Source organism: Thunnus albacares, chromosome 17 (genome assembly GCF_914725855.1).
Source record: "Thunnus albacares chromosome 17, fThuAlb1.1, whole genome shotgun sequence".
Taxonomy (NCBI): Eukaryota; Metazoa; Chordata; class Actinopteri; order Scombriformes; family Scombridae; genus Thunnus; species Thunnus albacares.
The window spans coordinates 3,715,341-3,730,736 of NC_058122.1; the positions used below are offsets into that span (position 1 = coordinate 3,715,341).

The following is a 15,396-nucleotide window of genomic DNA, read 5'->3' on the forward strand; positions in this document are numbered from 1 at the left end:
AATACATTTATACAAACTTTGTATGAAGTTTGGTGTTATTATCATTCATTTTACAATAATTATGAGTCTTATATGTATAATTCAGCAGTGAGGGTGACCTATGAGGGGAAGGGGAAAATGGAGTGAGAGTGACAGTTTAGTGATAAAGTGCTGCAGAAAAATAAAATCAAAACTAAAATTTGTAGCTCTGTACTGCAGTATTTCCTTTATTAAGGCCCAAGCACCCAGCGGTTCGCTCACATTCTCCATTCAAATATATGAGTATTTTTCTGTGTCCACCTGCAGTTACTTATTGTCTCTACACACCTGACAGTACACATTTCAATCAAACTTTGACCAGGTCATGTGTGTTAGAATTCCTCTCATGAAACATCTGTAACTGATGTATAAACAGTTAGTGAAAGCTTGATAACAGTATACTGTGACTGTACACACATGAACTATTTACTAACAGTATTTATTCACTTTTAAATGTTAATAAATAATCATTCACACTTTAAAATAGTTTGAAAATGTGTTCAAAACTCTGTATCCTGCTTATAAATGTTAAATGTGGGTTTAAAATGACCAGAAAGCCACAGATCATTTAGAAAAAGATCTTCTCTTTTTAATATCACAAGACATCGCACTCATTGTATGAATTAAATTCCCAGCTAGAGTGTCTCCTGTAAAAACAAACACAAACGTTACTTTTAGATGAGTTGCATATGCTCTTGTCTATCTGTTATTTACAGGTCGTTGGTGCAAATGGACTGGCTTTTGGCAAGTTTGTGTTTTATAAAAGCACTGACTGAAGCTGGGTTCTCCTTTACACATGTTTTTTCAACTCAATTAAAGATTAATTATCACATCTACATCTGAAGTGTAGAATAAATAAAGGGACAAATGGCAGTGTAAGCCAGTATTAGACATAAAGTGAAAGAAGTGCTGATTGTGAAACGACAGTCAATAGAGATGCATCACTCTCTTCCAGACAGACCAGCATCAGTATAATGTCAGCATAGACACTCAGTGTAAGTAACTTGCTCCCTTTAAGCACATAGCTGATCTACAGAACACATGGCAGCTTCAATATATTTTGCCCAGAGACAGAGAAACCAACTAGGAGTCTGAAACTCACTATAAAGCTGTGTAAAGCTGAGGGGAGCTGCAGAGTCGCTGATAATTCTCTGTAGGTTCATCACTACTAGTGACGCTTCTCACATCACACAGTGTCATTTCATACATTATAGCTGCTTTAATAGAACCCTGTGGAGTTCTTGACCACTATTAGTACTTTGGAGCAATTTTCTGTGTGTTGCCTTCAGGGCCACTGAACAAATGGATTTTGACGTGTTGTCATGTCATCTCCATGACAACTGCACAAACTCCATTTGCTGTGGAAGACCATGAGCAGCAGGTAAAAGCTTTAGAAATCCTGGTAAGGCAACCTTGAGTGAAGATGATTTTGTCAACCATTCAACTGTTGTTTGTAGATTTCACTGATAACCAAACATGTCAAAATATCATTGGCACTAGATGAGAGATCACCAAAGTCATACTGATTCATGAATGTCCAATCTATCTATTGAGATATTTTAGTCTGTAGTGGTGGACTGACTGATCAGCTGTCCATTGCTTGAGTCAAGCTGCCAGCAAGGCCAACAAATCAGATTTTAAAAAATGTCACTAAGAAAAAGTTGATTAATTTCAGAGCTACACAAGAGAACACTTTTCTCACATGTATTGAAAGTGCGTTAATTTCAGGGAAATGCATCCAGCTGTTCTGAAAATATCTGAAAATTGCATAAAATGTGGCATCTCATCTTGAGATGAATTCTGCAAGACATATGAAGTAAAAGAAACATGTAGTTGAGGATACATGTGTGAGAGGAAGGGTTAGTGTGTTAGTTCAGGAGTGGAGGGGTGTATACTGTGTGTAGATAAAAATGTCTGTTTTTGTGAATATGCCCAAAGCATGTGGACTGTGTTTGTTGCTAGAATGTAATACAGTGTGCCATCTGACTGTGCTGAACTTACTCCACAAGGGTTTGAACAGAAATTCTCCAAAACACATAAAGACACTGAAAATGATGCTTAAAAGCTTTAATGCAAAGAATTTAGTTGAGGAAAGCAGAGTACATGTCATCCAGTGTAAATGACTGCATGGACTGACAGAACAATCCGAGAAAAACTAGAAAGAGTAAGGCGGGTTGTCTGGTGAGTCGACTTTAGACCTCAGCTGAAGCTTCCTCGCCGCGGTGGATGTAACTGTTGATGAAGTCCAGATACTCAGACACTCTGGTGTAGAGGCCAGGGCCCTTACCGGGTTTACAGCTCTCATAACTCACAATGCCCGCCTGCACAAAGCGACCACCAACACGACACGCCAGCGGGCCGCCTTCATCCCCCTGAAGAACACAAAAAAAACATGACGTTCATTGTGTAAGTGCTTGATTCAGTGTGTAGTTTACCTCTATGTAAAAACATCAGTTACTGTCATGTCAGATTTACTCCCAGCTGCTCACATTCAGCATCTAAGATTGATTTTATGTTGAGAATTGAACCTATATTATATAACTCAATGGACTTAAATAGTAAAACTCACCGTGCAGGTGCCTTCTGCCTTGTCCCCTGCACACAGCTCTTTAGACGTCAGCCAAGGATACGCCGCCTTACAATCATTATCAGAGGTGATGGGGATCTTCAGCTCCTGAAGGGTTTCTGGAGACGGCAGTGGAACTGCATGGACACATATAGAATAAGTGATATAATGATGTAGTTTAGTGACCAAGGTATTTGTGGCTGGATGTTTCAATGTTTTTCTGTCTGTGGTAAACTAAGCCTTGAGAGAGAAGATCATATCATTCATAGTGGGTAGGGTCATATCATAGCAGGGTCCATGGTCCATATTAACAAGCCATTTTGCCAATAAGGAGCCCACACAGCTGCACTAGCTGCTCAGGGTTGTTTGGGCTGAGCTCTGCTGTCACTGACATGACACATTAAAACTCAATATGTTCAATTTTCCCTTCCAAATAAGTGCAACAAAACTAACAGGAGAGAGAGGGAGATTACAATAATTTAAAAAATATATATAGAATAAAGAATAAATTAAACTCAGTCTGTACACACCTACAGTCCTGAGAGAAACCTAATCAGGCCAAATAAGTGAAAACACCTTTGGAGCCCTAAATTCTGAGAAGAACAAACTAACACATTATATCTCATGTGTTGAATCTGTACAAAAACATTTGGTCACCTACTTGATGTGCAGAACTTACCATCATTCTTAATGTTGCCCCAGCCAGCGATCCAACAGTCATATGATGCATGAAGGTTGACATTGGCCTTGGGCAGATCCACCCGTCCACCCTGTCCTTTAGTCAACTTTTTCTTCAACCAGACCAGGGCGATGTTGTTCTGATAGCCTCCGGCAAAGGATCGGTACTGAGGGTGTTTGTAGACACTATTTATACCCACGTAACGTGTAGCCGCCTCGTGCAGCTTGTATGAGCCAACAAAAACCATTGATCGATGCAAGTCAGGTTTACGCTGGCTGGCAACACAAACACACATATACTGTGTTAGTTTTTCAGCATTTTTTGATGACCCTTCATTATGTACATATACCTTAACACACACAACACACTTGTATTGCAGTATGTAAGTGGGTTCTGCAAAAGTGGGACATTTAAGCATTGCCTTGTTTTTCCATTTGACTGGATGAAACCAATAATGATTATATATCTACTAGTCACTTATATTTGTGTGACATCATCATTGTGGGTGTGACAGAAATTCATAGAGACCGGTTGGTGTGTGCTCAGAGTGTAAGGCCAAATGAATTGTACTGATATTTTTATAATACAGCATCACATTTTGGTGGGTTGTTCTGATACCAGGCTCAATATATTCATATTGACTATGGATCAAACAGCTACAGGTAATGTGAAATGGATTACTCATAGTGATGAACTCACAGAAAATGATCATCCGACTCTGCAGTTCCCTTCAACTCGACGGAGCTCATTGATTTGATTCTCCAACTTGCAACTTAACTGTTTTGTTTCACTCTCACAGTTCTCACTGTGTAATTTTCAGCTGCAGCAGACAGCTGTGGTCAATGAAAAGGCTGTAAAAACCCACTTTACACTACCTGCTCAGCACCAAACAGCAAATGGACTAATTAGCAACTAGCTGGTGAACATAGTGGAGCATTTAGCAGCCAGATATGTTTCACAGGAGTTGTTAAAGACAAAATTCACAACTTAAAGAGAGTGAATATTGCTTTTACATTGGTAAAGTCACAAGAAACACAACTCCAAATGAATGTTAATATTTCTGTGTGTCTGTTGGATGTGTGAATAACCAACTTTAAACACTGTCAGAGGTGTGTTTACAGCTTGCTGCTCGAAGTGGCCAAAACCTCAGTTATTTTAAAGTTTAAACAAATACAAATTGGCCAGCTACGGCCTTGTATCTTAATCATCTTTATTTTTCTGGGGATTTGTATTTTGAGCCCTGCTTAAGGTGTTAGCGTATTTTATGCAGTATTATTGCAATACTAACAGACAAGGATAATGAGCTGGATCAAGATGTTAAAGCTGTTGTGCTGTAATGTAGATTTTGCTGTAGTTCAGATCAGATCAAGGATGTCAAATTTTGTACCATATTTATTAATTTTCAGAATCTATGTCCACAACTATTTTAACTTTAGCCTCAGTTACCCATTGTATTTTATGACAAATTATTTATAATATTTTAGTGTTCAAAGATTTATTTACTGGTTAACCAGTTTTCATGGGTTAAAGTAACAGCAGTCACACTTTCATTGAGGTTTGTTGTTACATGAATTGTATTGAAATGTTCAAATGTATATTGATAGTTATTGATTTCAGTATAATTATTAATGTTTTCAAAGAAAGCAATTGAAGTTTTGAATCAATTCAGTAACTTTTAACTTTTCAACAGTAATCAGTTTGCCAGTATTTCTTTCTACCATAAGTCTCCGGGGTAAAAGCCAGTGCAGTGGTGATACAAGCAATCAGTGTTATGCAGATGATTAGTGTCCTGTGAAAAAAAGACAGTTACACACTTACTCATCCCAGCAGCTTGCAGCAGTCAGCACCCACTGATCGCTGGCAATGGAGCCGCCGCAGCGCCACTTATCGATGCCATCAGATGCTGTGATGTTTATGTGAACCATCCACGGCCATCTGTCCTTTACAGCATCCTTCCCCCCAATGATGGAGCTCTTCACCTCAGCCCCAAGCAAACCTTTAGAAAGATGCAATGATGAAACTTTGTAAAAGTTATGTTGAGGTAGAAGTATTGAGATGGTTACATTAAGTATAAAGTTGAAAGTATTTGACATATTTGACAAATCAGACATTGCCTTTGGTTGAATCTACAGTCTGGTCACTACAGGAAGAGATGCTGTGTAAATAGTTTGCACAGATCAACCTAAAATGTCCAGGTATGTTGTTTTGCCAGAGAAGACTCCAGATATTGATACCATGTTTTTCGTAGTTGGCTCTTAAGATTTTTTTATTTCTTTATTTGGTGTTTCAAGAGAAACTATGGTCCACTTTAACACAGTTCTGTAAAGTAACTCATTTTCTTCATCACAGTTTAGTTTGGTCGTCTTTCTGCATCTAAAATTACTGGTCACTTATTGGTCTTTAAGGTGTATTCTTGTTTTAGCTTAGTTTTCAGGATTTAATGGTACTTTGTGTATTTTAATACGATTTTATTCATATGCTGTGTTGAATATTGTCCTGGCTGTGGAGCTCTATGAGTTTATCAAGGTGAGTTCCTAATGTTTGTTGTAATGGCAATAAAGTTAATTAAACTCTCAATTGAACTCAGCTTAACTACCACATTATGATTTGTAAAAAGGTTTGTCAGTTTATTAAGGTAGCAAATTATATTTTACTAATAAGAGTAGGTATGTTGAAGTTGAAACTCCACTAAATGACTCATCAGTCCTTCTGGTGATATTAGAATAATGTTCTTTAGATGACAAGGAAAACGTTAACCTTGACTCAACTTAAAAATAGATTCACCACTCACACGAAATCCTTTCTAATTAAATCAACACAATGCAGTTTAAATTCTAACTGAAACAGGTGTTTTAAAGTAAAGGCACCATTTCAGCAGAGTTGGGACGAACATTTTAAAAACTGTAATAGGTCCTTCCCTCATTATTAAAGAGTGCAATATTGTGTTGTGACATTTTGGCAGGAGGAGCCAGAGTTTTTAACAATCAGCTCTTAGGTTTTTTAACCAGTCCCTTCTTATAATAAAAGCATTTGACTGCAAACACTCATATTGGGAAGCATGTCAACAATCATTATAACTTAATAACTAATTATATGACAACAATGAAATTATGGAAAACACAATGACACCATTAAAAAAACAAGACCAGGAACACATAAAATCAAACTATGTCCATGAGTCTGTGGCCCTGGTGCACCCTGGGAGGATTCCCTACATGCCCACCTCAGGATGCTACGATAGAGACATACAAACTACACATTTTTAGATGAACTCTAATAAGAACATTTAATATTTGGCCTCCACTGCCAACTTAATTGAATCCAAATAAGAATTAACACATCGGTCAAAATGTACACTGAATGTCTTTCTCACCTCCAGTGTTGTGGATCAGGACCAGCACAGTCAGTAGTTTGCAGAAAGCCATGGCTGTGATGGAGTGAGGCAGTGGCCCTAACCTTTATACACACAGCTGGAGATAAAATCAGCTTCTAATCAACACTAATCGCCTTCCCTTTCCTCTCAAACCAGAGGTGTGAAAGTACATTTACTCAATTATTGTCAAGTACAAATTGCAAATACACGTATTTTGCCTGAGTATTTTCATTTTGTAAGGATTTATATATTTGCTGCACAACATTTCAGAGAGAAATATTGTTTTTTAAATATATTTTATATTCATCTCACACTTGTGGCACTTTAATTAACAAGGTTATAGATTCAGAACATTTGCTCTTTAAATATAACTCACTGAATGTTTAAACTAGAGTATTTTGGTCAAAAGGAACAGCTGAATTCTCTATTTCATTCATTTAAAAGCAGCTTTTTACAGTAAATTGATATTATGAAGGATATTCTGGCTCTCCTACCTGTCCTGATCCCAATAACAATACAAGAAATTCTAAATTATCTTATTATTATATTGTTTCTCTAATTTTATTGTTGGATTTAGTCTATCTGCTGCTCAGACTGTTTTGTAGGCTACTATGTATTGTTGCATAACCCTTTATTTCAACCTTCCCTATTTGAGAGTAATGAGCAGTATATAAACACTCAATAAATCATTTATAACACACTATAATGCATTTGTAAAACTGTAGAATCAAACATGAAAACATTTTAAAGTTTTGATTATTGTTACATGTATTTTCTGTGTTGATCAGTTGATTTGTCGACTATTAGAATTCCTCTCATGTAACATCTGTAACTGATGTATTAACAGTTAGTGAAAGCTTGATAACAGTATACTGTGACTGTACACACATGAACTATTTATTGAAAGTATTTATCCACTTTTAAATATTAATAAATAATCATTCACACTTTAAAATAGTTTGTAAATGTGTTCAAAACTCATGAATACATAAACCGAGTTATCATTATTCTGTCAAACCATTATTGTGTATTAAGTGTTTATATCCTGCTTATAAATGTTAAATGTTGGTTTAAAATGACCTGAAAGGCACATGTGATGCTGAAAGTAGGAACAGTGAAGGGACTTCTGCTTTTAGCCAGCTGTCACGAAGCCACAGATCATTTAGAGAAAGGTCTTGTCTTTTTAATATCACATGACACCGCTCTCACTGTATGAATTTAATTCCCAGCTAGAGTGTCTCCTGTAAAAAAGTGTCTCCCGTCATCGAACGGGAATCGACCGGGATTGGCTTTGTTTCTGTGGGGATTTATTTGTGTGAAACACCGCGTTTCATGTAACGTTCATGGATGTCTGGTAACGTCGTCAAAGTTTATAAACTACATCAGCTGCAGTCATGAGAAATATAACTTAGCCTGTAAGTTGTTGTGAACTTGCCGTCTGTGTCAGCATTAACGCAGTCTACGATGTCTCCTGAGTGTTTCAGCAGTTTGAAATGTTAGCCTGCTAGTTCTTTTATTTAGCCTGTTAGCTGGGTCTGCTTTTATTCAGCCTGTGTAGATTTGTAAACATGGAGCAGACAGCCAGCGTTAACGCAGATCCTGCTCAAAGCTCCGACAGTAATGGTGAGTCTGTCATTTGTCAGTTGTTTGTTTGAATTGACTCATAAACATACAGTACTAAAAATTCACACGTTACGTTAAGGTGAGTTGCTAATGCTCTTGTTTATCTGTTATTTACAGGTCGTTGGCGCAACTGGACTGGCTTTTGATAACGTTAAGTTTCTATTTTATAAAAGCACTGACTGAAGCTGGGTTTTCCATTACACATATATTTTATCAACTCAACTTAAGATTAATTAACACATCTACATCTGAAGTGTAGAATAAATAAAGTGACAAATGGCAGTGTAAGCCAGTATTAGACATAAAGTAAAAGAAGTGCTGACTGTGAAACGACAGTCAACACTAATGAAGCTCACAGCTTCCTCATAGTGTTGCCTTATTGTTGCAGTGTAGCATGTCCATACTTTTATATTCACTCTCAGACAAACAGAAAGGTACAGAAACCCTCTGTTTGATTTATATTGAAGAAATGAAAGGTTATTTGCAACCCCTGACAACTTCAACAAAGATGTAAATAAAATTCTTGTTTTTCCCAAAAGTGTTTCAGATGATTTTCACCTTAAAGTGAACCTATGTGACTTGTGCTGAACTGTGGCCAGAATCGACAAATACAGGATAAATGATGCTAAATGCTAAAATGTATTGACAGTGAACTGGCTCAGTAATGTCAGTCACACATTAATATCTATCTATAGTTAGCTATCATTAGCCACCATCAGTGACTGGTCATACCAGACCAAGTGAGGCTGTAGCAACAAAAAGTTAATTGAATTGAACAAAAGTGAATTATATTGCTGATGAATTCAACTTAACATATGTATGAGGGAAAATGTGCAATTTCTTCTGTCAGAGGTTACATAGTGTAACTTAAAATGTTGAAATAATATTAAAGAAATATGCAGTGACATAAGGAGGGAAATGCAATTAGTCAGAAAAAGTTAGCTGGTACAATTAGAAAAATAACTACTAGCAAGCTACAACAAAATTGAGTTCGTTGGGGTGTGTGTGTGTGTGTGTGTGTTTGGGGGACAGAGGCTTCAAAGTAAAGAGATTGGATGGCACAATAACACAGACTGCAGAGAAAGACAGAGGCATCACTCTCTTCCAGACAGACCAACATCAATATAGTGTCAGTATAGACACTCAGTAAGTAAGTTGCTCCCTTTAAGCACATAGCTGATCTACAGAACACATGGCAGCTTCAATATATTTTGCCCAGAGACAGAGAAACCAACTAGGAGTCTGAAACTCACTATAAAGCTGTGTAAAGCTGAGGGGAGCTGCAGAGTCGCTGATAATTCTCTGTAGATTCATCACTACTAGTGACACTTCTCACATCACACAGTGTCATTTCATACATTATAGCTGCTTTAAAAGAACCCTGTGGAGTTCTTGACCACTATTAGTACTTTGGAGCAATTTTCTGTGTGTTGCCTTCAGGGCCACTGAACAAATGGATTTTGACGTGTTGTCATGTCATCTCCATGACAACTGCACAAACTCCATTTGCTGTGGAAGACCATGAGCTGCAGGTAAAAGCTTTAGAAATCCTGGTAAGGTAAACTTGAGTGAAGATGATTTTGTCAAACATTCAATTGTTGTTTGTAGATTTCACTGATAACAAAACGTTATATTATCATTGGCACTAGATGAGAGATCACTAAACTCATACTGATTCATGAATGTCCAATCTATCCTATAATTATTGAGATATTTTAGTCTGTAGTGGTGGACTGACTGATCAGCCGTCCATTGCTTGAGTCAAGCTGCCAGCAAGGCCGACAAATCAGATTTTAAAAAATGTCACTAAGAAAAAGTTGATTAATTTCAGAGCTACACAAGAGAACACTTTTCTCACATGTATTGAAAGTGCGTTAATTTCAGGGAAATGCATCCAGCTGTTCTGAAAATATCTGAAAATTGCATAAAATGTGGCATCTCATCTTGAGATGAATTCTGCAAGACATATGAAGTAAAAAAAACATGTAGTTGAGGATACATGTGTGAGAGGAAGGGTTAGTGTGTTAGTTCAGGAGTGGAGGGGTGTATACTGTGTGTAGATAAAAATGTCTGTTTTTGTGAATATGCCCAAAGCATGTGGACTGTGATTGTTGCTAGAATGTAATACAGTGTGCCATCTGACTGTGCTGAACTTACTCCACAAGGGTTTGAACAGAAATTCTCCAAAACACATAGAGACACTGAAAATGATGCTTAAAAGCTTTAATGCAAAGAATTTAGTTGAGGAAAGCAGAGTACATGTCATCCAGTGTAAATGACTGCATGGACTGACAGAACAATCCGAGAAAAACTAGAAAGAGTAAGGCGGGTTGTCTGGTGAGTCGACTTTAGACCTCGGCTGAAGCTTCCTCGCCGCGGTGGATGTAACTGTTGATGAAGTCCAGATACTCAGACACTCTGGTGTAGAGGCCAGGGCGGTTACCAGGTTTACAGCTCTCATAACTCACAATGCCCGCCTGCACAAAGCGACCACCAACACGACACGCCAGCGGGCCGCCTTCATCCCCCTGAAGAACACAAAAAAAAACATGACGTTCATTGTGTAAGTGCTTGATTCAGTGTGTAGTTTACCTCTATGTAAAAACATCAGTTACTGTCATGTCAGATTTACTCCCAGCTGCTCACATTCAGCATCTAAGATTGATTTTATGTTGAGAATTGAACCTATATTATATAACTCAATGGACTTAAATAGTAAAACTCACTGTGCAGGTGTCTTCTGCCTTGTCCCCTGCACACAGCTCTTTAGACGTCAGCCAAGGATACGCCGCCTTACAATCCTTATCAGAGACGATGGGAATCTTCAGCTCCTGAAGGGCTTCTGGATATGGCAGTGGAACTGCATGGACACATATAGAATAAGTGATATAATGATGTAGTTTAGTGACCAAGGTATTTGTGGCTGGATGTTTCAATGTTTTTCTGTCTGTGGTAAACTAAGCCTTGAGAGAGAAGATCATATCATTCATAGTGGGTAGGGTCATATCATAGCAGGGTCCATGGTCCATATTAACAAGCCATTTTGCCAATAAGGAGCCCACAAAGCTGCACTAGCTGCTCAGGGTTGTTTGGGCTGAGCTCTGCTGTCACTGACATGACACATTAAAACTCAATATGTTCAATTTTCCCTTCCAAATAAGTGCAACAAAACTAACAGGAGAGAGGGGGAGATTACAATAATTTAAAAAATATATATAGAATAAAGAATAAATTAAACTCAGTCTGTACACACCTACAGTCCTGAGAGAAACCTAATCAGGCCAAGTAAGTGAAAACACCTTTGGAGCCCTAAACTCTGAGAAGAACAAACTAACACATTATATCTCATGTGTTGAATCTGTACAAAAACATTTGGTCACCTACTTGATGTGCAGAACTTACCATCATTCTTAATGTTGCCCCAGCCAGCGATCCAACAGTCAGATGATGCATGAAGGTTGACGTTGGCCTTGGGCAGATCCACCCGTCCACCCTGTGTGTCAGTCAACTTTTTCTTCAACCAGACCAGGGCGATGTTGTTCTGATAGCCTCCGGCAAAGGATCGGTACTGAGGGTGTTTGTAGACATCATTTATACCCACGTAACGTGTAGGCGCCTCGTGCAGCTTGTATGCGCCGATCCAAACCATTGATCGACGCAAGCTAGGTTTACGCTGGCTGGCAACACAAACACACATATACTGTGTTAGTTTTTCAGCATTTTTTGATGACCCTTCATTATGTACATATACCTTAACACACACAACACACTTGTATTGCAGTATGTAAGTGGGTTCTGCAAAAGTGGGACATTTAAGCATTGCCTTGTTTTTCCATTTGACTGGATGAAACCAATAATGATTATATATCTACTAGTCGCTTATATTTGTGTGACATCATCATTGTGGGTGTGACAGAAATTCATAGAGACTGGTTGGCGTGTGTTCAGGCAAAGTGTAAGGCCAAATAAATTGTACTGATATTTTTATAATACAGCATCACATTTTGGTAGGTTGTTCTGATACCAGGCTCAATATATTCATATTGACTATGGATCAAACAGCTACAGGTAATGTGAAATGGATTACTCATAGTGATGAACTCACAGAAAATGATCATCCGACTCTGCAGTTCCCTTCAACTCGACGGAGCTCATTGTTTTGATTCTCCAGTTTGCAACTTAACTGTTTTGTTTCACTCTCACAGTTCTCACTGTGTAATTTTCAGCTGCAGCAGACAGCTGTGGTCAATGAAAAGGCTGTAAAAACCCACTTTACACTACCTGCTCAGCACCAAACAGCAAATGGACTAATTAGCAACTAGCTGGTGAACATAGTGGAGCATTTAGCAGCCAGATATGTTTCACAGGAGTTGTAAGAGACAAAATTCACAACTTAAAGAGAGTAAATATTGCTTTTACACTTGTAAAGTCACAAGAAACACAACTCCAAATGAATGTTAATATTTCTGTGTGTCTGTTGGATGTGTGAATAACCAACTTTAAACACTGTCAGAGGTGTGTTTACAGCTTGCTGCTCGAAGTGGCCAAAACCTCAGTTATTTTAAAGTTTAAACAAATACAAATTGGCCAGCTACGGCCTTGTATCTTAATCATCTTTATTTTTCTGGGGATTTGTATTTTGAGCCCTGCTTAAGGTGTTAGCGTATTTTATGCAGTATTATTGCAATACTAACAGACAAGGATAATGAGCTGGATCAAGATGTTAAAGCTGTTGTGCTGTAATGTAGATTTTGCTGTAGTTCAGATCAGATCAAGGATGTCAAATTTTGTACCATATTTATTAATTTTCAGAATCTATGTCCACAACTATTTTAACTTTAGCCTCAGTTACCCATTGTATTTTATGACAAATTATTTATAATATTTTAGTGTTCAAAGATTTATTTACTGGTTAACCAGTTTTCATGGGTTAAAGTAACAGCAGTCACACTTGCATTGAGGTTTGTTGTTACATGAATTGTATTAAAATGTTCAAATGTATATTGATAGTTATTGATTTCAGTATAATTATCAAATGTTTTCAAAGAAAGCAATTGAAGTTTTGAATCAATTCAGTAACTTTTAACTTTTCAACAGTAATCAGTTTGCCAGTATTTCTTTCTACCATAAGTCTCTGGGGTAAAAGCCAGCGCAGTGGTGATACAAGCAATCAGTGTTATGCAGATGATTAGTGTCCTGTGAAAAAAAGACAGTTACACACTTACTCATCCCAGCAGCTTGCAGCAGTCAGCACCCACTGATCGCTGGCAATGGAGCCGCCGCAGCGCCAGTTTTCAGTGCCCTCAGATGTTGTGATGTTTATGTGAACCATCCACGGCCATCTGTCCTTTACAGCATCCTTCCCCCCAACGATGGAGCTCTTCACCTCAGCCCCAAGCAAACCTTTAGAAAGATGCAATGATGAAACTTTCTAAGAGTTTTGTTGAGTATTGAGATGGTTACATTAAGTATAAAGTTGTATCTGGAGAAGACTCCAGATATTGATACCATGTTTTTCGTAGTTGGCTCTTAAGATTTTTTTTATTTCTTTATTTGGTGTTTCAAGAGAAACTATGGTCCACTTTAACACAGTTCTGTAAAGTAACTCATTTTCTTCATCACAGTTTAGTTTGGTCGTCTTTCTGCATCTAAAATTACTGGTCACTTATTGGTCTTTAAGGTGTATTCTTGTTTTAGCTTAGTTTTCAGGATTTAATGGTACTTTGTGTATTTTAATACGATTTTATTCATATGCTGTGTTGAATATTGTCCTGGCTGTGCAGCTCTATGAGTTTATCAAGGTGAGTTCCTAATGTTTGTTGTAATGGCAATAAAGTTAATTAAACTCTCAATTGAACTCAGTTTAACTACCACATTATGATTTGTAAAAAGGTTTGTCAGTTTATTAAGGTAGCAAATGATATTTTACTAATAAGAGTAGGTATGTTGAAGTTGAAACTCCACTAAATGACTCATCAGTCCTTCTGGTGATATTAGAATAATGTTCTTTAGATAACAAGCAAAACGTTAACCTTGACTCAACTTAAAAATAGATTCACAACTCACACTAAATCCTTTCTAATTAAATCAACACAATGCAGTTTAAATTCTAACTGAAACAGATGTTTTAAAGTAAAGGCACCATTTCAGCAGAGTTGGGACGAACATTTTAAAAACTGTAATAGATCATTCCCTCATTATTAAAGAGTGCAATATTGTGTTGTGACATTTTGGCAGGAGGAGCCAGAGTTTTTAACCATCAGCTCTTAGGTTTTTTAACCAGTCCCTTCTTATAATAAAAGCATTTGACTACAAACACTCATATTGGGAAGCATGTCAACAATCATTATAACTTAATAACTAATTATATGACAACAATGAAATTATGGAAAACACAATGACACCAGTAAAGAAACAGCACCATGAACACATAAAATCAAACTATGTCCATGAGTCTGTGGCCCTGGTGCATGCTGGGAGGATTCCCTACATGCCTACCTCAGGATGCTACGATAGAGACATACAAACTACACATTTTTAGATGAACTCTAATAAGAACTTTTAATATTTGGCCTCCACTGCCAACTTAATTGAATCCAAATAAGAATTAACACATCGGTCAAAATGTACACTGAATGTCTTTCTCACCTCCAGTGTTGTGGATCAGGACCAGCACAGTCAGTAGTTTGCAGAAAGCCATGGCTGTGATGGAGTGAGGCAGTGGCCCTAAGCTTTATACACACAGCTGGAGATAAAATCAGCTTCTAATCAACACTAAACGCCTTCTCTTTCCTCTCAAACCAGAGGTGGAAAAATACATTTACTCAATTGTGCTTTTAATATATTTTATATTCATCTCACACTTGTAGCATTTTATTTAACAAGGTTATAGATTCAGAACATTGGATCTTTAAATATAACTCACTGAATGTTTAAACTAGAGTATTTTGGTCAAAAGGAACAGGTGAATTCTCTATTTCACTCATTTAAAAGCAGCTTTTTACAGTAAATTGATATTATAAAGGATATTCTGGCTCTCCTGTCTGTCCTGATCCCAATAATAGTACAAGAAATTCAAAATTATTTTGTTATCATAGTGTTTCTCTAATTTTATTGTTGGATTTAGTCTATCTGCTG

At 37.4% G+C, this 15,396-nt stretch overlaps 1 protein-coding gene and 1 long non-coding RNA gene across 4 annotated transcripts; one reads left to right on the forward strand and one right to left on the reverse strand.

Annotated features, from left to right (window-relative positions):
- Positions 1 to 2,070: 2,070 nt before the first annotated feature.
- LOC122966642 (tryptase-2-like) lies at positions 2,071 to 15,013 on the reverse strand. Of its 3 annotated transcripts, none has more exons than XM_044330905.1 (5): positions 14,908 to 15,013; positions 13,485 to 13,662; positions 11,662 to 11,936; positions 2,588 to 2,721; positions 2,071 to 2,390 (listed from the first exon to the last, which is right to left on the reverse strand). In XM_044330905.1, the coding sequence occupies exons 1-5, from the start codon at positions 14,957 to 14,959 to the stop codon at positions 2,211 to 2,213; spliced, it is 819 nt and encodes a 272-aa protein (XP_044186840.1). In that variant the 5' UTR covers positions 14,960 to 15,013; the 3' UTR covers positions 2,071 to 2,210. The 3 variants fall into 3 exon arrangements, with proteins under 3 accessions (XP_044186840.1, XP_044186838.1, XP_044186839.1); XM_044330903.1 differs by lacking the exons at positions 11,662 to 11,936; positions 13,485 to 13,662; positions 14,908 to 15,013 and adding exons at positions 3,264 to 3,538; positions 5,082 to 5,259; positions 6,637 to 6,732; XM_044330904.1 differs by lacking the exons at positions 2,071 to 2,390; positions 2,588 to 2,721 and adding exons at positions 10,468 to 10,787; positions 10,986 to 11,119.
- Positions 7,889 to 9,401, forward strand: LOC122966646. The gene is made up of 3 exons (XR_006398424.1): positions 7,889 to 8,259; positions 8,377 to 8,409; positions 9,292 to 9,401. It is a non-coding gene; the product is annotated as an uncharacterized LOC122966646 (long non-coding RNA).
- Positions 15,014 to 15,396: the final 383 nt, after the last annotated feature.

What these genes read in the sequence shown, in the direction of transcription:
- LOC122966642 (XM_044330905.1), bottom strand. Translation starts at nt 14,959, where the DNA reads ATGGCTTTCTGCAAACTACTGACTGTGCTGGTCCTGATCCACAACACT. An exon ending in CCTGATCCACAACACTGGAG is followed by an intron (nt 13,663 to 14,907) that starts GTGAGAAAGACA and finishes ATCTTTCTAAAG; the next exon opens with GTTTGCTTGGGGCTGAGGTG. An exon ending in GGGCAACATTAAGAATGATG is followed by an intron (nt 2,722 to 11,661) that starts GTAAGTTCTGCA and finishes GTGTCCATGCAG; the next exon opens with TTCCACTGCCGTCTCCAGAA.